Genomic DNA, 27,580 nt, shown 5'->3' on the forward strand with positions numbered 1-27,580 from the left:
GGGTAATTGTTTGTTTAAATATTGAGAGTGCTTCATCTAGTCCTGTGGTCAACTTGGCCCTTACGTGGATTGGATTTCACTCTAATTTTCACTAGGGGATCTTGTGGCCTTTTATGTCTGACTGTTTAGCCAGGGATGATTATGGCACTAGGATTTGTAGGTGTCTGCTTTTGGAGAACAAAAGGGAAATAATTATGATTTCTTGTATCTCTGTATGTTGAAGCAATGCCAATTAAAAAAGTAACTTAGGCAGTTTTATTGCATTGATTTAGAATTGAATGACAATGTTGAGCAAAGGTGTCTGTGTGGCATGTAAATTGGGCAATGGTGTGCTCACGCTCCAACTGCGATACAAGCCTGGGATAGTTAGTCTCAGACATGCTCTCAGGTTGGCAGGTGTGAGAGAGTGCAAACCCATATAAATATGTATGCCTTTAGCCTTGCATGCTGCGTTAGTTCTCATACAAATATAGACAGAAACGCTACGTTAGTTCTCACACAAACATGAAAAATCTCAGTTAACCTAAAATGTCTGCATTATGGGGTGTTCTGGTAAACCAATTATTATATTTAATTTTATTTATTTATATAATTTATTTTATTTTATTATGAGACAGAGTCTTGCTCTTGTCGCCCAGGCTGGAGTGCAGTCATGCGATCTCGGCTCACTCTACCCTCTGCCTCCCAGGTTCAAGTGATTCTCCTGCCTCAGCCTTCCAAGTAGCTGGGATTACAGGCATCCATCACCATGCCTGGCTAATTTTTGTGCTTATAGTAGAGATGGGGTTTCACCGTGTTGGCAAGGCTGGTCTTGAACTCCAGACCTCAGGTGATCTGCCTGCCTTGGCCTCCCAAAGTGCTGGGATTACAGGCAGTGAGCTACCGTGCCCGGCCTATATTTAACTATATTTAAATACAAGTTAAGCCTTAACTTTTGTTGTTTTTATTGACTGTGTTTCTGAAAGTTAGATGGTGAACCATAAGGTAACTAACTTTGACTCCAAAACTTAACCACCTCTTGTTCATTAAACAGACCAGAGACTAGACTGTAGACATTGATTGACTAGCACAGGTCATTTTAGTGGATACAGATGATCCAAGAGATGGCCCTGGGTCCCTGTTGTCCTTAGGACCCTGTCTGGAATTATCATTTTTTGGCAGCTTGTGAGGATGCTTGTTTGAGATCATTTACCTTTGACTCTTAAAGTCGGAATACAGAGAAGTAAGATCCTAGTAACCAAATAGTTTTGGACAACTTAGTTTTTTTGTGTGTAAGGAATTGAGGACTTGATCCTAGTTAAAAGCAAAGGAAGTTAGCTTTGCATTGTAGCAGGACATGTGGGTAAGAAACAAGAAACAACTTCCTGTGGTATATGGATTATGTGATAAATTCATAAGGCTCTTTCAACTTTTGGAGTGACCTCTTTCAGCTGAACATTGTGTCTCAATCACTATGCCTCTTTTCTCCTACATCTCTAATGGGAACGATAGTATCTGATGCTTATTTTAAGTTGGGAGGATCAATGAACACATGATGGAAAAACCCTTTGCATGACTCAGAAGAAAGGTGCTGTTAAATAAAAATGTGAAGTCAAGCTTTCTCAACGGAGATGGGTACACCAAGGAATGATTGGCTTTCCTTTCGGACCTTTAAGAATTTTATTAACATGTAATTGAGAGACATGGGAAAAACAGTTTAGCCTGGTTTAGGAGAGTTGGAGAAATCCTTGTGCCCTCATGTGGGGCAGGAGAAAGCTGAGCGTATGTTATTGGGCTGCACTTGGCAGGTGCAATTTTAAATCCTTCCAGATCACACATCGAAAACAAAGTGGTGGTAATTATTCCTAAGGATCCCAAAATGTTTTGCTTTGGAATGGGGATTAATACCAGGCAAAAAAGTGGGATGTTTGATGAAAGGCCCCATTTCCTTCTTATGCTTTTGTTCTTTTAAAGAGTATGTGATATGAGCTAATGTTTATGATGCTGAAAAAGAATCAACCCAAGCTTATTCCTAAGGTGGGAGATGTTCAAACCTATTGAACGGTGTTGGATTACAAGGTCATTTGGAAGGTCAGAAAAGGCAATAGTTAGAACAGGCAGAAATTAAACTATGATGAACGGTAATCCTAAAGAAAATTAAAACACAGAAAACACTGCATTATTTATTTAGATTCAGTGGGAAGTTGCCAAGAAAGAGACAGCTGGCTTTCTGCTTTTTGGAATGTTTGTACACTAGAGAAGGAGCTGTCCCTTGGATTTAAGGTCTCGCTAAATTCTTGCTCTAAGGCCAGACCTAATTGTAAAAGGAAGTGGGGAGCAGACGTAGTTAACTACGTGATTCAGGACAGAAAAGACATGGGCCAGAGGGACAAGTAGACTGAATTTGGATTCTGCTTAGACAGATTTCATAATCATTATCCACCATTTTTTAGGTTCTATTTGCAACAGCCTGTTGAGCATAAACAACTGATTTTAGAGGCAGACAGGACCTGAGTTCTAATGCCCACATCTTTTTTTATTGCCCCTTTAACCATAGGAAATAGAGTAATAAAGTGGTTCTGTTTCATTCACTTTATTATGTCTAAGTTTCCACATCTGTAAAATGGAAATGAAAATACTTGCAGAGTTTTTATGAGAATTAAATATTAGCTCTTACAATATGAGTGAGAGATTTGTCCTCGTGCTTAGTAATTGATAGTTTTGTTATTATTATGCAATAAACTGAAAACGGAGGAAAGATTTGGGCATGGAAATGCTTTAATTGGTCACGTCATTTTGAATTTGTAGAAATAGCAGCAGTATTTCCAGTCTTCAAATTTATTGCCACTTGCAACAGTTTATTTTATTTTTATTTGGATTTTTTAGAAGCCTCATTATTTTGATTACCATTCCTTACAGTTTTAGGTATAATATCTTTATTAAATAATGCTGCAATTTTTTTCTGGAAGCTAATGTCCATTATGGAACTTTCATTGATAAGAGTGGAAGTTGGTCCTATAATGATTCTCATGTAGGTGAAAAAAATTCTTCTTAGGTTTTTAGTTCACAAATGAGTTATTTTGCAATTTAAACTCAGGACCCTACGATTTTTAGATAATTTCCTAATGCTTCTTTGCATCCTTACAAGCATCACGATAAGCATCAAGATTATTTAAGATGGGATGGAGAAAACCCTATATTTCTTCTGAAATTCTGCATTTTAATTTAAAGAGGTAACAATGTTTTAATTCTGCTTCCATTTCATTAAAAGGCACAGATTCCAGATTCAGTCTCTGATGGCACAGTATCCTTACAAAGGAGGAGATATCTCAAAGTCCGTGTGATTTCCAGGTGATACAGATATTTTAAGGCTCACTACTGAGGGGAACGTGTTTTGGGGGTGTTCTCAGTTCTGTTGTCTGCATTCTTCCATGCAGTGCTTAGTGAATTCGATGAAGAGATGCTGATAATCATCTGCTGCCTTAGCTGATATTAGTATCACTTGTAGGCTCACAGTTGCCGTTTGTCATGTTTAGCACAGTCTTGAGAAGATTCAAAAGTTCTGTTACTTTTAATCCAGAAATGAACCTATTTCGTGATCTTTGTTATGGATACCCATGTTGTGTATTACACAAAATCTACATCTGAGAGGAGATAGTGGATGCTTCCTCGGGGTGACTTTTATAATACTTACCACATTGTGTCAAAGGACTGATTGCATTTCCTCTCTTTCCAGCCAGCTAGACTGTGGTTCTTTGAGCTCAGGGAATGTGGCCAGTCATATTTTTAACCCCAGCACCAGACATGGTACCTGGCATGTATTGGCCTTCAGTAAGTGCTTTAATGAATAAATAAAATTGTGTGACACTTTGCTTCACTATTGCACAGCATGACAGTTTATTTCCAGATTCATTTCCAATCACAACTCTTGACCTATCTTGGTGCACTCCTAGATCTCTCTTCCCATTTTGTTCCTGATAGAAATGTTGCTATATCTTAAAGATTTGTCTGTTAATGAAATAGTAGGTGCATTTTTGTGCTGTGGTTGCACCTTGTATGAGTCAGGAAGTTAATTGCTGAAATAAACAACCTTCAGATCTGAGTACAATAGAGTCTTATTGTACTCTCACATTACAGACCAACACAGCTTGGTAGCACAGAGGGGGCTTAAAAGGACTCTGTTCCATGTGGTCATTCAGGGATCCAGGCTGCTTCTGTCTAGCACCTCTGGTATCTAGTGGGGCCATGGCATTCTCTACTGGATGAGCTGCATCTGGTGTGCAGTCAGGCAAAGAGCAGGCCCATCATGGATAGCAAGGGTTTCACGTTCAGTCTGGAAGTCATGCATGTCACGTCCATCCATATTCCACAGGCTAGAATTCAGTTTTGCAGACTCACTTCACTGTGGAAGGCTCAAAATGTGGAGTGGGGTGCCAAGGAGAATGACTAACAAGTGTGCGTTAGTGCACAATAGTAAGTCCCTGCTGTACACTCTTTGATCAAAAAGTATATACTTTGAGACTAGGCAGAAATAGTCCCAAACACTTTATATATCCCTTCAGCTCCTGAGATGCTTGTCATATTCTCATGAGAGCTGAATTTGAGTTTCAAGGAGACCTATGCACTCTCTATAGTAGAAGAAATAATTTGGGTTCAGAACCCATCTTCTTTCCCCTTTGTTTTGACCATAGACCTGTCTCTGAAGTCTTGCTCAGTCACAGATGAGACTAAAGTCCAGTCTGAAGCAGGGAGCGAGAACTTGCAATCATTTCATAAATCAGGCACAAAAAATTTAAGTGTAAAATGGGGCCTTATTGTTGTTGTTGTTGTTTTTTAATGTTAATGAAAACATATTTTAAAATCAACCTGTACTTTTACAAAAAATACAAAAGTAAAGATAGTGAAACTGTTAGTGTACCCAGCTGGCCATATGCTGAACTGAGAAACTCTGAATAGTTGGTGACAAGGAAATGGCTTCTTAAACACTCATCTCCCCAAGATAAGTACTATCCCCACTTGAGAACCAGAACCGAGTGGAGCATACCTGCCAATGTCATTTGTGTTGTATCTGAATTCACCAAACAGTGAGGCTTTATTGTATTTTCTTATGTAACTTTCTTTTTTTTTTTTTGAGATGGAGTCTTCCTCTGTCACCCACTCTGGATGCAGTGCAATGGCGTGATCTTGGCTCACTGCAACCTCTGCCTCCCAGGTTCAAGTGATTCTTCTGCCTCAGCCTCCCGAGTAGCTGGGATTATAGGCATGTGCCACCACATCCGGCTAATTTTTGTATTTTTAGTAGAAATGGGGTTTAGCCATGTTGGCCAGGCTGGTCTTGAACTCCTTGCCTCAGGTGATCCACCCACCTTGTCCTCCCAAAGTGCTGGGATTATAGGTATGAGCCACCACGCCCAGCCTTCTTCTGTAACTTTTTAAGGTTTATATTTACCTGGCACTCCTGAGAGTGAGTCAGTCATATAGTCTAGTAGTGTACAGGTAAGTTTTGAGGCTATTTTGTGAAAATTACTTTGGAGTCATCTTTGCTGTGAAAAAACTAGTTCTTGAGGCCATCTGATGGCTTAAAAAATGGACACTTTCTTTCAGGGTCACAGGTGACAATTTATAAATTTACTATAAAAGGGGCTTAATTAGTTTTTGGGTCAGGAGGGACTGGTGCAAATGGTGAACCATAAATACTCTAAAGGCTTCAAATCATTTCTGGGGATCCCCAGTTCATGCCCACAGAATGGCAAACACATCGAGAGAATCTAGGTTCTTCTACTGGATTGTACCTTTTTTTTTGGTCATGCAAACTTGTGCGTGTATTTTTTGAAGTGTTAATGCATTTAGTATCTAATGTACCTAATTTATGCAACTGGATATCTCATAAATGGGTTTTCTGCATGCAAGCATTTGTACACATTAATATTTATGCAAGTATTCAAATCAATGCAAGGGCATCTGTCTGAATCTGTGATGAAAATATGCATATGCATGAACATTTGTACCAGGGGATAAGTCCCCAAAGTTAGGGATTGCTGAGGTTACAGTTTTCAACTTTTGTCCTTTTGGCAAAATTTTCTTGACTAGGAAAGGCATATGAAGAAATAGCACAACCATTAACATCGACAAATAAAATGGTTTTATGTAAATATACTTAATAGCAAGTCTATTGAAATTCCTTTAATCAGTGATATGATTTTTAGAAAATGCTATTTTAGAATGTGTAACAGTTTTCAGCAAGAACACTTATTCTTTTTCTAAATTTTAAGAAAAAAATTTACTTTAAGTTCTGGGATACATGTGCAGAATGTGCCCGTTTGTTACATAGGTATACATGTGCCATGGTGGTTTGCTGCGCCTATCAACCCATCATCTAGGTTTTAAGCCCTGCATGCCTTGGATGTTTGTCCTAATGCTCTCCCTCCCCTTTCCCCCCACCCCCCATCAGGCCCCAGTGTGTGATGCTCCCCTCCTTGTGTCCATGTGTTCTCATTGTTTAACTCCCACTTGTGAGTGAGACTATGCGGTGTTTGGTTTTCTGTTCCTGTGTTAGTTTGCTGAGAATGATGGCTTCCAGCTTCATCCATGTCCCTGCAAAGGACATGAACATATTCTTTTTTAAGGGTGCATAGTATTCCATGGTGTATATGAAGGGCACTTATTCTTATATATGAGTACGGGAGACAGGTACGATATGGTGGTTTGGACTAAGCTGGTGGCCATTGGAATGGAGAAAAGAAGATGAATTTAAGTTTTGCTTTGGAGATAGATCCAATAAAACATGCTGAAGAATGCAATGTTTGTAATGAGGGAGTAGAGGAAAGAAGAACGTCTCCTAGAATATTGTTTCTTGTAAATGGATGAGTGGTGTGGCCAGTTAGCTTAGGTGAGGAAGACCAGGGAAGGAATACGTGAAATAATATGCTGTTAGTAATAAAATAATTTGTGTAAGAAATGTTTGATTTCTTTATTAGTTCTTTACTTACTTTGGCTTGAATTTGACCTATAGAAATAAATAGGCTTGGTTAGTGTGGGACTTTCTTTACCTCCTTCCAGTTGCCCATAAGAATGTAAAGGATGATAGACTATGGGGCTGGGGAGGGGAGGAAGGGTTTTGATTTTAAGTTCTTGGTGGTCACTGTTGAGACCCTCATCCATGTCATGTCAGGTGGCTGTAACTTCTGCGCCCTGCGTGGGCTGGAGACTCTTTCCCAGGTTGGAAACTCTAGTGTCTGGGATTAACTGCTCTAGGCAGGCCAAGGAGCCTCTCCCAGGAGGCCTGGACTTTTTCCAGGCCACAGTCGTGGCACAAAAGGGCTGGCAGTCCTCATTCCTTGATGATCTACTGACTCTCATCCCGTATCTTTGTTAGTTTAGAGGAACGTTTCTCTTTGATCTCTTATATTTTTCAATTCTGATTTGTCTATTTATTAGTTTCAAATGGCAAAGTGTTTCTCTTAATTTATAAACTTATTTATATACTGGTAAAGTTCCAGTCTTCTATGTTAACAGTTCATGGCAGGCCAAGAATAAACAGAGTTGATTCTGAAACATCAGTTTTGCAGTTTAAAGATGTGTTAAATTTTTTTTTTTTTTAAAAACTCATTGCAGAAGAATTTAACATCTACCAGCTGTTTAGAAGGATTGAGAATTATGGTGTGTCTTTGTCATACTTCGATAACATCTTCCCAATGAAATTTTGGTTAGTTTATTTTGAGCTGAAATGCCAGAGAGTTTATTATTTTTGTTATGGGAAAGGAAATGTTGAGAAAATTATGAATGACTGAGGTGTGAATCTGAAAGGACTGACTTGCTCGGAGTTGTAATGTCTTTTCTGAAAGCCCAAACAGTACTGATTTTCCATGATTGACTGGGATAAAGGTACAGGCATTTGTTTCTATGTTTTGTATGTTTAGGGTAAGGCTGTGACTGTCCATGCAACAGACGTCAATTGGTTAGATGTTCCAGATTGCAAATGGACATACGGTATTGCCTGCTTTGAATGTTTTCCGGTTAGCATCATTCTAGGCAAACCTAATGGTGTGGGATTTGGGTCCTGGATCTCCATGCTCCTGTGTATTAGGAGAGGCTTAGAATCATTTGTAAGGAAGATTTTGTCTCTCCTGTTGGCATTTATGTGGTTCATGTCTAAGCAGAAGCCATCTATTTAGGCTCAAGGCAGAAGAGGTAGCAAGTGGGAAAGTTCTGCAGTAAAAAGGCGCATGGAGCATGGTGTGTCATAAGTATGGAGAGAAGGCTGGACTGAGCAAAAGGGGAAGTGGTGTAGGATTTAGTAGGAGAGACTAGGCAGGGCCATGGTAGAGCTGGGATTTTACTGTTACTGTCGTGAAAGTTTTGAATGCAATTTAATTTGCATTTTCAAAAAGACTACTTTGGCTGATGTCTGGGAAAAATGGGTTTTATGGTGCAAGAATGTACACAGAGAATGAGTACAGGAGACACGTGAGATGTGGTTTGGACTAAGCTGGTGGCCATAGAAATGGAGAAAAGACGATGAATTTAAGTTTTGCTTTGTAGATACATCCAATAAAACATGTTGAAAAATGAAATGTTTGTAATGACGGAGTAGGGAAAACAAGAACGTCTCCTAGAATTTTGTTTCTAGTAAATGAGTGAGTGGAATGGCCAGTTAGCTTCGATGAGGAAGACTAGGGAAGGGATAAATGAAAGGTAGACCCACTTTGGTTGGATGTGTACATCTATATGGAGATGGCCATTAAGCTGTTCTCTCTATTAGTGTGAAACTCAGGAGAGAAGGCAGAGAAGAGGCATAAATGTGAGAGTCATCAGTACCTAGATGGCGTTTACAACCCTGGAATGAGATGAGATCACCCAGCAAGAAAGTGTAGATAGAAAGTAGAAGTGGCCCAGTAACAATCCTGAAGCTCTCTAACCTTAATTTTATTTATTTATTTATATTTTTTATAGATTTAGAAGGTACAGGTGGAGTTTTGTTAGATACATATGTTGCACAGTGGTGAAGTCTGGGCTTTTAGTGTGACTGTCACCCCAATAGTATACGCTGTGCTCATTTGGTAATTTCTCATCTGTCATCCGCTCCCACCCTCTCCCCTTTCCAAGTCTCCAGTGTCTATTATTCCACTCTGTATGTCCATGTGTACACATTATTTAGCTCCCACTTATAAGTGAGAACACGTGGTATTTGACTTCCTGAGTTACTTCACTTAACGATAATCGCCTCCAGTTCCATCCACATTGCTGAAGAGATATGATTTTATTCTTTTTATGGCTGAGTAGTATTCAATGGTGTGTGTGTATATGTATACATAGATGCAAGGGCATCTGTCTGAATCTGTGATGAAAATATGCATATACATGAACATTTGTACCGGGGGTAAGTCCTCAAAGTTAGGGATTGCTGAGGTTACAATTTTCAACTTTTGTCCTTTTGGTAAAATTTTCTTGACTAGGAAAAACAGGTGGAGAAATAGTACAGTCATTAATATTGACAAATAAAATGGTTTTATGTAAATATACCTAATAGTTGTGAATAATAAGTCTATTGAAGTTCCTTTAATCAGTGATAGGAAAATATATATATATCTCTCTCACATTTTCTTTATCCAATCATCTGTTGATGGACACGTAGGTTGATTCTGTATTTTTGCTATTGCGAATAGTGTTGTGATAAGCATACTAGTGCAGATATCTTTTTGACATGCTGATTTCTTTTCCTTTGGGTAGATACCCAGTAGTGCCATTGCTGGATCAAAATGGTAGATATGGAGGTTTCTCAAAGATCTCCAACCTTTAGAGGCCTGGTGGAAGAGGAGGAACAAGCAAAGGTGGGTCTACTGAGATGAGAGAGAATAAAGGTGAATGTGGAAACAGAAGCTAAGAGAGGAGGGGACGAATTGGAAATAGTGAATAGAGATAATAGTTTAAGAAGTTTTGCTGTGAAGGGCAAAGAGAAATGGCACCGAGGATGTAGGTAATCTAAGATCAAAAGATTTTTGTTGTGTTTTTCATCTTTGTTTTTAAATATGGGAGCTACGAAAGCATGTTTGAATTAACATTGATGGAATCGAAAGCATGTTTGAATTAACATTGATGGAATTGATCTGGTAGAGTAGGAGAAACTGGTGATACAAGAGAGAGGGATTATAGCAGGAGCAAAGTTCTAGAGAAGGGTGGGAAGAAGGGGATAGAATTCAAAGCACAAGTATAGTATTGGCCTTCATTAGGATCCAGTAATATTTCCTTCCATTGTATCAGAAGGGAAAGCAGAAAAATGTGTCTACAGTTACGGTCAGGGGAAGGTGAGATGCCTACAATGGATTGCTTCTACTTTCTGTATTCTCAGTGGGCTCTGCCTGCTCTTTCTTCTCCTTCTCTCTGCAATCCTTTTTCTCAGTGCTTAAGATTGGTTTCCACACATCTCCAGTCTCAATTCAGTTATCTATGCCTGATCTTGTGGTGTCTGCAAGTGATGGCATAGCCTGACCCAGAGTAATTTTTTTACCTTAGCACTCAGCAGTTCAGCATGGTAGACACTGGCCACATGTGACTACTGCCTACTGAAAGGTGACTGGTGTAACTGAGAAATTGAACACTTAATTTTACTTAATTTAAATGTAAACACTGATACTCAGTTGAGTTACTGGAAACATTTTACTATGTTTGGGACAACTTAGACGTGTGAATCTACTTTTTCAACTCTACCAAGTGTTTCAGAGGATGTTTAGCATCTGGATTGAGATGTGCTATAAGTGTAAATTGTACAGTGATTTTGAAGACTTAGCTAAAAAATATGTAAACTATTCCATTAATAATTTTATATCAATAACATGTTGAAATGACAATTTGGATCTGCTGAGTTAAAAATATATCATTAAGTTCATTTCACTAGACTAAAAAGAAACTTTTTAAAAGTACCTACTAGCAAAGTTAAATATAGTGTGTGGCTCACATTGTATCTCTGTTGGGTGACGCTATCTTACAGGATGAAAGCTTCATATTTTATGTGTATACTTGGTCATGCCTATCTAGGAGTAAGTCATATCTCACCAGGAGAAGCAGAAACAGTTTAGGAAGTACAGTCTCAGAGAGTTTATTCTTCTTGCCTAAGGTCTCAGGGCTGCAAAACTGGGATTTGAACCCTGGCTGTCTGGCTGCCACAGGCTGTGCTCTGGATTGTATACCACACATAAGTCATTCTGTGAAGTCTTGCACTTGAGTTATTCCATGTTTACACTGGCAAAGGATATTTACATGAACACTTAAAAGATAGGTTTTGGTTTTTAATTCATAGTTGAAATTGTGACTCTCAGAGTATGGTTTTAATGTACTGTTACTGACTTTGTTTTGATCAAATTGAGGATACACAGTTTATAGTTAGGGCTCTCCTTGTCCTTGAGCTCATAGACTAACAGTGAACTCTTTGATGTGTCTTATTTACTATCAGTGATGACCACCATTTGCTCTGTGGAGTCGATCTACAAGAACCAAGCTTCTTCCATATTTGATGACATTCTTTTTCTGTCTTAAAATTGTTAAGATTTCATGAAGAGTCTTTGTGAAGAAAAGATCTGTTTATTTTAATAGGAATAATTTAAAGTTAATATAAATTTTACAGGGTTGAAGTTCGTAGTCGACCATGATGTTCTGTGGGCATCTAGGGGTCAGCACATCCCAAACTTGAACTCATGGTCCATTCCTTTTATTCTTCTTCATCACCATCTTATTTAATGTTATCACTAGGCACACAGTGGCCAGAGTAGACACTTCAGTCATCCTCTGCCCCTGAGCTTCTGCCACTCCACATGCAGTCGCATTGAAACTCCTCTCCAGCTATCTCCAGTCCCTCTCATCCTTTCTTTCCACCACCACCACTGCCTAGTTCAGACCTTCTCCATTCAGTTGTGATTGTTCAATGCTTTTTCCTCCCCTCTCATCTGTGATCTCTTAGGAGAGGGGCCTTTGTCTCTTTCATCTATGCATTTTTAGGTCTTAGCTGAGAGCTTGTGCTTAGTTGATGGGAATATTCATAGGTTGTGTTTCTCTTTTATTCAGAAATTGAAACTGATCTGTGTTTACTCTGCGTTTGCATTATTTTCTCCTGAATACTGTTAGCAAAGCTTATTTAGCATCACTCTTCAGCTGGATGTGCCATTGGCAGTAATGCTGCTGGCCATTGCTGAATGCAAGATCACACACTCTCCCCCTGTACCCGCTCAGCTCACATGAATCCAGCTAAAATCCCTCCCTGGCTACTGCAACTAATGAGGGACAGATTTCTTTCTTGGAGCATAAGTCCTATAGTAATATGCCCCTGAGGAATAGAATGTGATAGAAATCCTTGGAATACAATATCTCATACTTGATAACCTTGGGACAAACTGTGGATAATTTTCATGTAGGTATAGGCATCTGGCACATGGTTTATAAGCCAAAATGCATGAAAAAAGGAAAAATAAGATCATAAAAAATCAGAATTTCACATAATCAAATCACAAGTTTGTTTAAGCCCTCTTAGAAAAATTAGTCAAGTTTTATAAAGGATTGCAAAAGAATCCCACGAGTATAAATCATGCTCAGAGCTCTGTGGTACCAGGTTACTTCAGCGTTTACTTTGGGTCTGTCTCCAAACAGGATATCATTTCAGAAATGAATCTGCAGCAATCCTGTCCCTGGTGAAAGGGAACCAGTTCTTCCTGTGTGTAACGTAGCAAAAGATGCCAGTAGTGACTCAGGCCATTTTTTTTTTTGTGCATCTGATGAAGAGATATTGGTATTTTTATATGGCCTATAAGATTTCATAAGAGGCATAATGGAGAGTATAGTTAACAAAACATTCTTTTCTACTCTTTCTCAATTTACTGGTGGCAAGCTCGGAACGGTGGGTCCATATGTTACGGACACCTGTTTACGAATGGCCCACACCTATAGACAGCTGGCCTACTCTTTCCAGGACCCCTACTGAATAAGAGTATTGTGAAAAATCTCAGAGCTTTCGAAGAATAATTTGACTTTTAGCTAGAGGAAACAAAAAAACTGCCCAAATGTCATTAATTAGAGAAAGCTCTCTGTCTAGATTTTCTGGCATGAGACAATAGCCAATATGGCTGACCCCAACCCCAAATGGTGTGCTCTTGATAGCTTCTTTTCTGCCTTTTGTTTTTAAATCGTTGTTCTCTCTGGAATTCCAATAATGAGTTCAACTTAGTTAACAAACATCTCCTTTCTAAATGTGTGGGTTATTGAGTTGGCAGCAATTCATATAATAATTAGTATGAAGTCAGATTGCTTTCTTTCAGAATAAGGTAAGTCAGGCCAGCCACTCTGAAAGACGGTGAGTGTATTTATTGGTGTGAGGAAGTCCATGCTTTTGGAGGGTGGACCCTTTGGGGAAAAGGATAGAGTAGAACCAGTCAAGAGAGGGAAGGTGAAGGGTTCAGGGAAGTTCTACAGGGAGGATGGAGGGAGGGATACTAGGTCATAAGAGGGGAAAGATGAACTTTTGATGTTTCAGAATATTCCTAGGAGCCATCCTAATGTTGATACAAATGGTACCTCCATACCATGGAATATTCCACAGCCATTAAAGAAATAAAGTAGATTTATGAGTAAAAAGAAAGTGCAGAACAGATTGCATTGTATATTTCCGTTTCTGCATGTAATTTGAAAGATGATACATGCATATATGCGTGTATATGTTTGAGTATGTGCAGAGAGTATTTCTGGAAGAAATGTAATAAACAGTGGCTTTGTCTCTACAAAAGGAGCATGGAGGATCTGGGTCTGAGGTATTATTTTATTTCCGGGGCTACACTTTGCATTTTTATATACTTACTTTTAATTTTTTAAAATATGCTAGTTTTCTAGAATTACTCTTACCTCTAAGAGAGGTGGGGTAGAGCAGGGGGTTGGGGGTCTGCAGAGGGAGTAGAGGAGACAGGGAAGGGACAGATCATCTCTTTGTCCTTCGTTCTTCCAAGTTACAAAGCTCAGGGACCATGTACCCCACGACTCCTGCAGTTTTGTAGTGCCAGCTGGATTATGGTTAACGAAGCTTTTCTGGGCTGACCTGGAACTGAACAACCATATGTAATCTCTTTCTATGGGAGAAACTCTACGGTGTTCCAGAGAGCACACTAAACCAAACTGCCTCCAGCCATTTTCTCTCCCTTGTATGTCTATCACTTTCCTTACCTTCCCTCATCTTATTTTTTTTTAAAAAAAGAACTTCAGATTTATTCCAGGAGGCCCTATTCATCCACATTCTCACTCATTTCATCAGAAATGACAAGAACCCTGTATGTAGTTATGTGTTCGGTGCTAAGCTACCTGCTGGGTGTTTTGTTCGTTTGTTTGTTTGTTTGACACGATATTTTCTGCATTGCAGTTTCTCTTCCGAGGAGCTTATTTTGGTGCACGAAGTGCAAAACAAGGGAAAGTTGTTGCCTTTTTTTTTTTCCTTCTGCCTGGTCGAGAGCTATAGGCATTTGATACACATCTGTCAAATTGGTAACTTAAGGTGTGGATATAAAGCAGACAGGTACTGTAAGTTGTCACAGGTGAAACTTTCATGGTCTCAGAAGACACAGGGCTTCTCAATCTTGGCATTATTGATATCTTGGGCTGTCTATTGTACAAGTTCGGAAGCATCCCTGGCCCCTACCGATGAAATGCCAATAAGAACCCCTAATCACGACAATTAAAAAGTCTCTAAATATTGCTGAATGTCCCCTGGGAGCAAAATCTCCCTACCTGACAATCATCAATTTAGAGTGATTTTGGATTTGCTATTCATTCTCCAAGAATTGCTGTATATCGAGAGGAAACTCTTCAAATCCTGGGGACCTAGAGGTGGGGCCCAGTAAAGCTCCTGAAGGCTTACATAGCGTCTTTGTGCGGAACTAGAAGACACCCAGATAATTAGAAAAGGGCTAGGTAGGAAGTGTAGGCTGGGTTTCATCCTCCAGCTCTCCCCTTCTTTTATTCCTACTGGGTTCCTAGATATGAGGAGCTCTAAGTCAATGGTCTGCCTTGTGTTGACAGATAACAGGTTCTTGGAGCCAGTATACTCATACAAAGGGATGAAGTGCAGACTCGACAGCTTCAACATTAAATCAGCTGTGCTGTGGTCACTTCTAAATAGCATGTCAAGAAACCTTTTTTTTTCTTTCTTTCTCTTTTTTTTTCTTTTTTTCTTTCTTTTCTTTTTTTTTTTGAGACGGAGTCTTGCTCAGTCTCCTAGGCTGGAGTGCAGTGGTATGTTTTTGGCTCACTGCAACCTCCGCCTCCCAGGTTCAAGCGATTCTCCTGCCTCAGCCTCCTGAGTAACTGGGACTACAGGCACGTGCCACTATGCCAGGCTAATTTTTTTGTATTTTTAGTAGAGACGGGATTTCGCTGTGTTAGTCAGGATGGTCTTGATCTCCTGACCTCGTGATCTGCCCACCTCAGCCTCCCAAAGTACTGGGATTACAGGCATGAGCCACTGCACCTGGCCAGAAAACATTTCTTATTAGTATGAATAAGTGGCCAGGTGTGGTGTTTCATGCCTATGATCCCAGCACTTGGGAGGCCGAGGCAGGAAGATTGCTTGAGCCCAGGGGTTTGAGACCAGCTTGGGCAACATGGCAAAACCTCATCTCTACACAAAATACAAAAATTATCTGGGCGTGGTGGTGCATGGCTGTGGTCCCAGCTACTTGGGAGGCTGAGGCTAGAGGATCGATTGAGTTGGGAGATAAAGGCTGCAGTGAGCCGTGATGGCACCACTGCCCTCCAGCCTGGGTGACACAGCGAGACCCTGTCTCGGAAAAAAAAGAAAAAAAAGAAAAAAAGAAAAAGAACAAGAGAAAGATTGTATTTCTACAAATGCATTCATTTAACAAATATTTGTATTCATTTAACAAACATTCTACCATGTACTGGAAGGAAAAGTGCTTCCCTGTATTCCCGTCTGCCTTGTATCTGCCTGAAGTCGTTGGTTTCTGTGTGTTTGGTATTATCATTTCATTTTACGTTTTTCAGAAATCCATCTAGCACAAAGTCTTCTCTTCCCTTCCCCTTTAAATGACTTGGTTTCTGAAGGACCAATTATAATTAAAAGAAAAGGGAGCAATGGAAGGGATGGCTCGAGTGCTCAGAATGTTCCTTAGCTGTGTGTCAGGCTGGGCGAGTGCACACCCATGCTGGGCTGCATTCTGGAGGCCCTCCTCGACTCTGCCTATATTTATAAGTTATACATTGCATTAGCACGTCAGCTGCCAAGGCAGTTTGTAGAATCTCCTTCCCTGGAGGTCTTCAGAAATAGAACAAAATGCCCATCTGTCCATAATGGCTTTGATGCAATCCTGCTGATTAGAAGGAATAGACTAGATTTTTCTGTCAAGGTTGGTTTCAGTCTTGAGTGCTCTTAAATGGATGAGTTTGCTTTTCGGTGTAGGAGGAGGGATGTAAAGTGACACTCTGTGAATTTATTGGAGTATCACTGTACACATCCTGGATAAATGGAGAATAAAACATATCGTTCTCATGCTTTTAATGTTTTCTGAAGCACTTAGTGCATTCAGAGCCTCACAACAGCCATGGGTGGGGGAGTGGAGGGAGGGCCTATTTTTGGGTCCTGTGACACAGAAGGAGTCAGCGAGGCACAGATTCGTCTAATTCTCAGCCAGAGTCAAAGCCTGGCTGATGCAGAGCCGAGTCGCTGTTCCAGGCTGCCTCTCTCCAGCACATGCATGTTTCTCTTGACCCTGTTGCTTCTTTGCGTTTGTGGTTTTTGCTCTGTCATACAGTGTCCAGACATTTGATTTGGAGCCATAAAATTTCAGAGCCAAAACAATTTTAGGAACCTACTTAGGAGACCATTACTTGCTCTATTTTCCTTTCCAAAAAAGTGCATTTTCACTTAAAATTGTAGTGAGGTTTATTACCAACCTTACACAGACACATGATATGTTCACATATATTTATATATGTACTTATTTGTGTATGTGTATGTTTGTCTATATATGAATGTGAGTGTATGGGTGTATGGATGTGCAAATATACATCCATATTTATATTTGGATATGGATATACCTATATATACCCTGTGTGTGGGGGTGTGCATATGTGTATTCGTGTATGTGTGTTCATGTACATATGTGTGTGTGTATGGATATGTGTGTGTGCATGTGTTGTGTGTGTGTTGTCACTTATTAGGGTGCAGCAGGAAACAAAGTAAGCCCACTTATTGGCAACTAAAGAGAGTTTGCAGAGCTGTGGACATGGTTAGGGGAACAAGCAAGGGATAGTGAGGTGCCCAGAGATTCAGGAAGTCATGACCATCCTCTGGACTGAAGTCCAGGGAGAACTGGAATTGTGGGAGCAGGGGCTGCCAGAGGGAGACTTAGTTGTGAGGATGAGGCTATTGGCAGAGAAAGAACTCTAAAGCAGGGAGAGTGTCCGGAAGAAATACCCTACCTCCCTCTTGCCCTGTCGTCTGATCTCCTGTCCCTGCCTCCTTTGGCCAAACTCAGTTAGAAGGGAACTTGCAAGGAAGCCCAGGAGAGGCAGTGCTCAGGTTCAGGTTCTCCTCCTGGGACATGGAACAGGGCAGGGGAGGAAGAATGGAGCTGGGCCGGAGGCAAGTGGAGAATACTCAGGCAGGTGCGTGTGTATGTGAATTTGTCCTTATTTTTTGAATTTCACCTTAGAGCTGAAAAATTTGGCATGGATCAGCACTACTCTGTGTTGGCTTCCCAGTTTAAATAAAATATCCACATTTGTTTCCTGAGTTAGGAAAAGGCATAACTTCACTTTCTGTTCATGAACATAGATAGGAAATAGTCTTTCTGCTCTTTTGATTCCCCGTTCCCACTGTCATTACTCCAGACATTTTCATTTTCAGTGGACAGAGCTGGTAAACACATATTTCTTTGAAAGAGAAAAAATAGAGCATTTTCAAAATATGAATAGCAACTTGGCTAGAAATAAATGGACCTAATTGTACATCAAATTTAGATTTATAAAATGTGTGTGTATAATTAGTTCCATTTATTTCAGCTTGATTTTGAATGGTAGAGTTTGCTTTGTTTTGTATTCTTGAGTTATTTATATATTTTTTAATTGTATAAAAGTTTCCATGATTTTCTAAAATGATATATATTAACAGAGCTCTCACTTTTATCCCCATTTCTTAATTCCTATTCTGACCTTTTCTTGGTAAATATGTTTTTTCTTCTTTTTATTGGTTTTTATTTGTCCTTCCTTTATTTCTTTTGAATACAGAAGTAAATGTGTTCATATAGCATATATTCTTTCCTCTCTTAACCAAATGGTAATGTACAGTACACACTCTTTTGTACTTTGCTTTTTTCCTCTATTGCTGTATCCTGGAGATGACTCCTTAGCGGTATGCAGAAATCTGCCTTATGCCTTTTGACAGCTCCAGTGTGTGGCTGGACTACAATTTCTTTAACTAGTCCCTTGTTGATGGGCATTTGGGTTATTTCCAGTCTTTTGCTATTGCTAGTATTGTAATGAATAGTCTTGTGTATTTATCGTCTCATATTTTTTACCAGTACCCCTGAGGGTTGGTTGTTATAAGAGTGACTGATGGGTTAAGAAGTAAATGCATATGTCATTTTGCTAGATATTGCCAAATTATCCTCCACTGGGGTTGAACCATTTATGTTTCCAACAGTAATATATGACAGGGCCTGTTTTTCCACAGTCCAACAGAATACGTTGTTAAACGTTGGAGTTTTTGCTAATTTGAAAGGTACAAAATGTCATGTTGTTTTAATTCGTATTTCTCTTATCACCAGTAAGAAGCTTGGGCATCCTCTCTTACGCTAAGGACCATTTATATCTTTTTTTCTGTGAACTGTTCATCTTTTGTCCATATTGGGTTGTTGATTTTTTCTCAATTTTTAGACAATTCTTTTGTATTAGGACTCTTAGCCCTTCATGATGCAATTTTCCCCCACTACCTTGCTTTTGCTTGCAGTGGTGGTTTTCTTTTTCTGTGCACATTTTAGATTATTATTCATTTTTATGTTCATGTAGTCAAACTTATTTTTATATAGTTGTTATTTTTCCCATAGGTTCCGGATTTTGAGTTAGGAATGGTTTCCCACTCCCAGGTTGTAAAGCAATTCCCCTATGTTTTGTTCCATGGTTTCATATTCTGCATTTGGATCTTATTTGGAATTTATCTTGGTGTGAGGCATGAATAATGGATACAGTTATATGCATTTCCCATGTTGTTCTAAGATTATTTATTAAGGGGTTGTCCTTTTCTCCCTTTTCTTGGATGCCCTTTATCCTGTGGACATGGGTCCATCTCTGGACTGTGTATCTCATTCTATCGGTTAATGCTTCAGGAGCACACAGCTCTAATAATGGAAGCTTTCTTTATAAAATGGATTAAAAGTACTTTAAAAGTCACCATGGCATGATTCCCCTGATTATAGAAACATAAAGCTTGAAATGGTAGCATTTTTAGAGATACCCTATGAATGGGCTACGCTTATTCTTCTAATGTGCACAGAAGGGAAGTGGGGCTTAGAGAGGTTGTACAAACCTATCCAATGTCACCCAGTTAGTCAGCAGTGGGACAGGAACCTATGTCTTCAGCCAATACATTGCATAATTTTCTAAAAAGTACATAATTTTCTCAGAAAGCATGAGAGACTAATCTCCCAGCAAAGACTTAACCACAGCTCAGATGCCTTCTCTTGCTACAAAATGTTTTTTTTTAGTTTTGAATTTTTAGGATAATACCTAATTTAGCTTATTTTTAATTATAATAACATTGCATCTTAAGGCATTTGGAAGCTTTTTGAAATGAGCAATAGTAATACCAAAGGAAAAAATATTCCAGAATTCTACTACTAACCTCCAGAATTGTGTTACTTGGGTTAATTCCTTCCAGAATTTTCCTTGTGCATAATCATTCACTTTGTTATGATCATGTTAATTGGGAACAATTTTGAGAGAATGACAATAATATTATGCATTTATTATGTACTTAAGTGTACTGATTCAAGTGCTCTAAGTATATTATCCTATTTAATTATCACAAAACTCATCTGAAGATGCAATCTTTATTATTTCACTATTACTAGTGAGTAATGATTGGCTCTGAGAAATTAAATAACTTTCCCAACCTCACAGACTTGGTGAACAGTGGAGCTTGGATTCTTTTTTTTGAGACAGAGCCTTGCTCTGTTACCCAGGCTGGAGTGCAGCGGTTCAATCTCAGCTCACTGCAATCTCTGCCTCCTGGGTTCAAGCGATTCTCCTGCCTCAGCCTCCTGAGTAACTGGGATTACAGACACCTGTCACCATATCCAGCTAATTTTTGTATTTTTAGTAGAGACGGGGTTTCACCATGTTGGCCAGGCTGGTCTTTAACTCGTGACCTCAAGTGATCTGCCTGCCTTGGCCTCCCAAAGTGCTGGGATTACGTGTGTGGGTCACCACACTTGCCCTGGAGCTTGGATTCTAGCTCTTGTGTGTTTTCTCCACCAACTGTATTTCAGCCACTATTTTCATTGTGTCATGCATATATCATTTTGGATCCTGTTATTTTATTAGTATTTTACCAGAAATGTTCATCCTCATTTTCTCAATGATCATATTAAATTTTATTTGTAACATCATCTTTCTTTTAACACAATTAAATGACCTAAACCAGATTTTAATAAGAGGAACTTAAGAATATTTTTTTCTTCAGTTAGTATAGAATATTGGCTTCTCAAAGAAGTATCTTGAAAGTGAAATATAAAATAGAACAATTATGGACAAGGTCACCGTGAAACAGAAACACACATTAATTTTATAGACATAGTTGCTGCTAAGTGTTTTACATGATGTTTAGAGAACATTCACTTTCCTATGTTAATTGAACTTGAAGTTTTGTTTATGTCAAAATTTGCATAACTTTCTTAATTTTTCCTAGCTCTTCTAAGATCCACATTGTCTCAAAATCCAAGTTAAAAATCAGGTACATGATGCATAGTAATATGTGGCCAACATGTGAATAGTTTGGACTTTTGTGTACATTGAGAAATAAATAGACATCCCCTGAACGGTCTCAACTTTTAGGCTAATTCAGCAATGCTCCTTCTACCCTTTGCTTCTGTTGTGACACCAATGGGTATGTCAGTGAAAAAGATGAAAAATTTATTGCCATTATGGGTTTGTGCCCCTGGAGAAATAGTTCAGAGGACCCTTGAAGAAAGAAATGAATGGAATGTATCAGGCTAATGTGAAAATACAATATTAGTGATTGTTAGAGGACAGTGTTTTGCCTGTAACATTTTAAGTATAATTTTATGTTTGTGTGCATGCTAGGAGAGGACAGAATGGTAGATTTTGGGCTTACAAGCTGATTTTCAACTTCATAAAAAGTTAATGTTCTTACCAGCTTTGTGCTAGGCACACATGGACTAATACGTTAAACCAGGTCTGGTTCCCATAATCAGGAGGGTTATAATTAAGTCACAGATTTTTTTTTTTTTCAGTATACAGTCCCTTTCAGTAAATAATAATCTAAGTTCATTCCCCAGGATATTTTATATTTACTATAAATTATATGCACATGCTTTATAAAGTTTTCTTTTCTGCATGTTGGAACTAAAATAAGTTAATAAATATTCTAAAAAGTCTAACTTTTTTCCCCACATGTCAATACACTACAGGACTCATATATTCTTTTTCAAATATTCATAACGTGTCACTCTAGTGGTAAAGTATAAAATAGCCTATTGCCTTGAGGAACTTCAGTTGGGCACGCATTTTATACCGAAGCCAGGTTAGAAGCTTTTAATCGAGAGAATATTTGACAGTTAAATCAAGTCAGGCATGGTGGCTCACACTTGTAATCCCAGCATTTTGAGAGGCTGAGGTGGGTGGATCATAGGAATTCAAGACCAGCCTCGCCAACATGGTGAAAACCTGTCTCTACTAAAATTACAACAACAACAAAAAGCCAGGTGGTAGTGGTGATGCCTGTAATCCCAGCTACTCGGGAGGCTGAGGTCGGTGAGTCTCTTGAGCCTGGGAAGTGGAGATTGCAGTGAGCCAAGATCGTGTCACTGCATCTTCACTCCAGTCTGGGTGACAGAGTGAGACCCTTTCCCAAAAAAACAAAAGAAAACAAAAAATTAAGTCATTTTCTTCTTCTTCAGAGCTATCCAAGAAATATTTCATAATGGAACTCTAGCTATTTTTACATTTTTAGTTATTTAATTTTTAAGCGATAGTTTGCTTCTATTTCCCTCCTTCCCTACTTCGCAGTTTCTCAGGTGTGGTTGTTTTTCAGAGTTGTGTAGATTAAGGTGTTGGGAACTCCATAACCCATTGTTCTTGCCTGTAGTTCTAAAATTTTCACTAGCAGTCTGCACTCGTCAAACATCTGGTTAAACTAGATGACTGATTAATCACCTCATGATTCATTGTGTTTTACTTCTCATCTAGGAAATAAAAGATTATTTCTGAAATTAGGGTTGACTTAGTTAATAACAGTTTATCATAGAAAGACAGTCTATTATGTCTTACTGTCCTTTGTAACTAAGTGATAAGGTTATGACAACATTTGGTAATGCGTTTTAACAATTTTGTTTTAAATAGAATGTTGGTTGACTACCTGGATATAAACGTTTGGTTAGCTTGCAGATCCAATTCAAAAGTTTAAAAATATCAAAGGCTGGTTCCTTGCATATATAAATGTCTAACAAGTATTTGTTGGTGAAGTGTTATTGCAATGATGGGTTCATTTATTTTTATTCATTACATCCCTGGTCTGTACTATGATAAAGAACTTTTACTGAGAAAATATATAAAAGCCAGGCATGGTGGCTTACGTCTGTAAGCCCAGCACTTTGGGAGGCTGAGGTGGGTGGATCACCTGAGGTCAGGAGTTTGAGACCAGCCTGGCCAACATAGTGAAACCGCATCTCTACTAAAAATACAAAAAAAAAAAAAAAAAAAAAAAAAAAAAAATTAGCCGGATGTGGTGGCACATGCCTGTATTCCCAGCTACTTGGGAGGCTGAGGCAGGAGAATTGCGTGAGCTGAAATCCTGCCACTGCATTCCAGTCTGGGCGACAGAGTGAGACTCTGCCTCAAAAAACAAAACAAAGCAACCCCAGAAAATATATGAAAAATACATCTTGAGAAGCACTACCCTCAATGTATATTAAATTTGGTATTAAAATTGTCTCAATTATTTAAAAGATCCATTTCTATTGTTTTTACTCTCTCATCAATTTAAGTTTGAACCTCTGTCTGGATATGCAGTTACCTCTAGCTCAGAGTCTGACTAGGTTATCATTAAATTCAAAACCCACAAGAGGACATTATGTTAACAAACCTGGAAAATATAAATGGAGTTTTAAAAATATATATATAAACTACCAAAATGGGCTTGAGGAGTTAGAAAACCTGAACAAAGCAATAACCAAGGAAAGCATTGAACAATATTATTAAACAATTTGCTTTATGAAAGGTTCCTGTCCCTGATAAATATTGTATTAGGAATGTTTGCTTCCAAGGAATGACTAAAGGAAAAAGAGATTTATAGGAAGCATAGAGGGTAATCTCATAGAAAACCTTTGCAATAAGTAGGGCTGGACTTCATGTAAACTGTGAAGTCATTAAAATGCAAATCTTGTTCACTGTATCTTTTAAGGTTTCTGTGGCTCTTTGTCTCTGCTTTTCTCCAAATACAGGTTTTCTTAGCCTGTATGTGGTTGAAAAATAGCGACCCACCCGAGTTTACCCAGCATTTAGCTCCAACACTTACTGACATCTAATTATCCACAGCTCAATGTCTCTTAGTTCAAACTCGCAAAACACATTCTCATTGGTCACTAAATGACCAATGTGTTTCCTCTCCTCAAATGCAGTGTCTGCTTTTGGTCTGATGAGCTGTGGGTGAATAATCAGGGTATGTGATTGATTCATAGTCTGTGCAGAAGAGGTTGAACATGAATGTAGTTTGGACTGGACAGGTGAATTTATTGACATGTCTGCTATAGCTCTATTGATGAGTCTATCCTATTTTCAAGAATGGCCATTTCCAAAATATGTCTTTTGGTATTGAGCACAAAAAAGGCTAACAGCCTGAAAAAGAAAACTCCAGTTTTTGAACATAAATGGCTCCAGTACATGAGCATAAATATTCATTGTCTCATACATATGATCGTATAAACAAATGCTATAAGATCATATTCATTCAAAGAACAACCTACCACAGGCAAATAGTATTTAACCCAAGAATGCAGGGTGATTCAATACTGGGAAATCTATTGATATAATAAAATTAATATGCTATTGATATTGATCAAAAAGTCAAATATGCCATCTGATGCTGGAAAAGCAACTGATAAAATTTAACAATTCCTGATACATTATTTTGTACGCTTTGTTTTTGTACTTTTTTGCTATTTCCAGTAAACTGAACATTTTTTCATTTTTATAACTAGACATATATCCAAGATGTCTAAAGCCTCTTAATGCAGATAATATTTTTATATTCCAAGTTCTTAATTCACATAATTATCTCTTAATAAATACTTTTAATGAAGCATTCCATTAAAGTGGGCTGATTTTTGAGAATTATTAAGAAAACAGAATAGAGTTTTTCTTTGTCCCACAGGAGACCTTGTTTCAGGAGTGTACCTTTTCTGAGGTTCAGTGTGAAGGATTGGCAGTGCCTTTGAGGAATGAATAATTGCTTTTCTTCAGCAGATGCCTTTCAAAATTGTTCTCTTCACTTGCTCTAGGAATTGCCTGTGGCCCTCTGAACTCTGACTCCCTTCTCTAAGCTGAATCAATGCTGTAGTCATAACCTCTGTGCAGCTCTCACTGATGGCTGATCCTCTCTACCTGGATGCTCTATTTCAGACTCTGTATGCTCCTCCCTGAGCCTATTTCACCCTCTGTTCAAAACAATTTACAGCAGGGTGTGGTGGCTCATGCCTGTAATATGAGCACTTTGGGAGGCTGAAACAGGAGGATCACTTGAGACCAGGAGCTTGAAACCAGATTGGACAACATAGGGAGACCCTGTGTCTACCAAAAAAAACTTAAAAAAAAATTAGCTGGGTGTGGTGGTGTGTGCCTGTAGTCCTAGCTACTCCAGGAGGCTGAAGTGGGAGAATCACTTGAGCCTAGGAGTTGAGGCTGCAGTGCACTACGATCGTGCCACTGCACTCCAGCCTGGGTGACTGAACAAGACCCTGTCTCTGAAAACAAACTAACAAAAACAACTTACAGTATCTCAACACAAACTTTCTTTTCTCATTCTTCACATATTATCTATTGCTCTGTTTACATCTTTAATATCTCTCAAATCTTTTTATCAACCGCTTTCATGAATCCAGTATAAGTCTTTATCTCTTGCCAGCCTCTAGGCCATTTTGCAGATGTCTTCTGATATCCTGTTCCTCCCACTTCAGCATTTCCTACTTATGTTGCACCTAGATTACAGTTTCTTTATTGGATTTGTATGTCACTCCCCTGGTTAAAACGCTGTGACTTGAGATTTCTGATTGAATTATATACGCAGTTGTTGGCTTGACATTTGAAGCTGTCTCCGTTCTGCCTTTCCTTCGATCTTTACTCCTTCACTTTCCCTATGCCATGCTCAAGTTGTTCCTCATGGGGGCCATAGTATGGCAATTTTTTTTTTTTTTTTTTCGAGACAGAGTCTCTCTCTGTCACCCAGGCTGGAGTGCAGTGGCACGATCTCAGCTCACTGCAACCTCCACCCTGGGTTCAAGCAATTGTCCTGCTTCAGTCTCCCAAGTAGCTGGGACTACAGGTGCACACCACCATGCCCAACTAATTTTTGTATTTTTAGTAGAGATGGGGTTTTGCCATGTTTGCCAGGCTGGTCTTGAACTCCTGACCTCAACCAATTGGCCTCCCAAAGTGCTGGGATTACAGGTGTGAGCCACCACGTCCAGCCGGTATGGTGATTCTCTTGTCCTTGAGTGTGATGTGTCTTCTAACCTCCCTATTCTCACTTCTGAAAAACAGATCCATCTTCATGATCTGCAGATCAAAAGCAATGTTCATGAAACTTTGGCATCTTCCTAATATTTGGGATTTTCTTCATCTTCTGAACCTTTACAGCACTCTCTAATTCTCTGATGACTTCATTATATGCTCGAAGTGCTTTGTCTCGACTCATAGATTAGAAGATCCTTGAGTATGAAAGGCTACATTTTATTCAGTTTTACATTTCTTATGATACCTAACGTATGGATTTATACATAGTCCAAATACAGATGTTTTAAAGCAAATATTGAACATAACGTACACTCAGGCAATATACATTTTTATTTGAAACATAGCAGTGCCATTGACTCGCTCTTCTTGTAAGCCACATCTATGAGCATTCCTCTGAGACCTGGTAATACAACTGAAAATATAAAACAGAAGCAATATAAAATACAGTTCATGACAACATATATAAAAGAAATATAAATAATCTAAAAAATAATTCTAGTTTATTTTTAAAAGTAATTTTCATGTTTTTTGCATTGACATTCATATTTGCAGAAAAACTAAAATAGTTTTAGTGTGAAGAATAAGAAAAGTTATTATTATAACCTTAAGAGGGAGAATGTTAATTAAATTGGGAGATAAAGGTGGTGTTTAAGATAACAATTTCTTTCCCTATTTGCAATGACACAAAAACTTACTTTTCTTCTATTGAGTCAAACTGCCAAGAAATTTTTGCAACAGATTGAATGCTATGATAAATATCTGCTTTTTAGAGCCTTGACGGTGTTGTTGCTTGAAAAGCAAGCTTGAACTCCTCATGAGATCATTGTGGAGATAAATGCTTAAAAGCTTTTCAAAGTCATACTCTTGGCTCTATCAGAATTTAATTTCCCACTGATTATGTTTATATTGATTTTGGAACGCATAGTCATGAATACACTAAGGATAGCTACATCACTGATGATTTCCCATGCCTTGGGAATACGTCCCTATTTTATGTACATATAAAATCCACTTATACTTTCTTATTTATACATGCTTGATTTAAATGCTCTAGTTTTAAAACTAGACTATGAGAATGTCCTTGTAGTTGTTTGAAGACTATGGTTTTAGAACAGTTAAAAATATTTTGATGTATATAGGAATAGGTTTTATGAATGTCCTATACTTTATTGGCCATTCAAGCATACCTGGTTAGTTTCTGAAGTGTAATAATAATACAAAGAGAGCTTTAAAATGTGGGTTTCAGCCATTTTCACAGTGCTGAATGCTCACAACAGGTATATACATCAACATAGAAGATCTTGTTGTAAGTTTTGTTCATGCTACCTTTGAACTTCAGTTTGGGGATCCTGATAGTATTTACTTTCCAGAGAGTTTGTGAGTGTTTTATGAGATAAGATATGTAAAGGATTTACTGCAGTGCTTACTCTTTATATTTTGTTTTTATTTTTTGGGACAGGATCTTGCTCTGTCGCCCAGGCTGGAGTGCAGTGACACAATTACAGCTCACTGCAGCCTCCACTTCCCAGGCTCAAGCAGTCCTCCCACCTCAGCCTTCCAAGTAGCTGGAACTACAAGCTCACAACACCACGGC

General features: G+C 38.7%; 1 protein-coding gene across 5 annotated transcripts in view; it reads left to right on the forward strand.

Annotated features, from left to right (window-relative positions):
* Positions 1–27,580, forward strand: part of NEBL (nebulette) — a 390,871-nt gene that overhangs the window by 230,842 nt on the left and 132,449 nt on the right. Inside the window, exon 1 of one of the 5 annotated variants that reach the window (XM_017944507.3) lies at positions 9,653–9,809. The exons of the other annotated variants lie outside the window; for them this stretch is intronic. Within the exon in view, the coding sequence (XP_017799996.1) occupies positions 9,738–9,809 (72 nt within the window). The 5' untranslated portion in view covers positions 9,653–9,737. Of the gene's footprint in view, positions 1–9,652; positions 9,810–27,580 lie in introns of those variants that run through there. 5 annotated transcript variants of the gene reach the window in all.

The sequence above is a fragment of the Papio anubis genome, chromosome 11, assembly GCF_008728515.1.
Source record: "Papio anubis isolate 15944 chromosome 11, Panubis1.0, whole genome shotgun sequence".
Classification (NCBI taxonomy): Eukaryota; Metazoa; Chordata; class Mammalia; order Primates; family Cercopithecidae; genus Papio; species Papio anubis.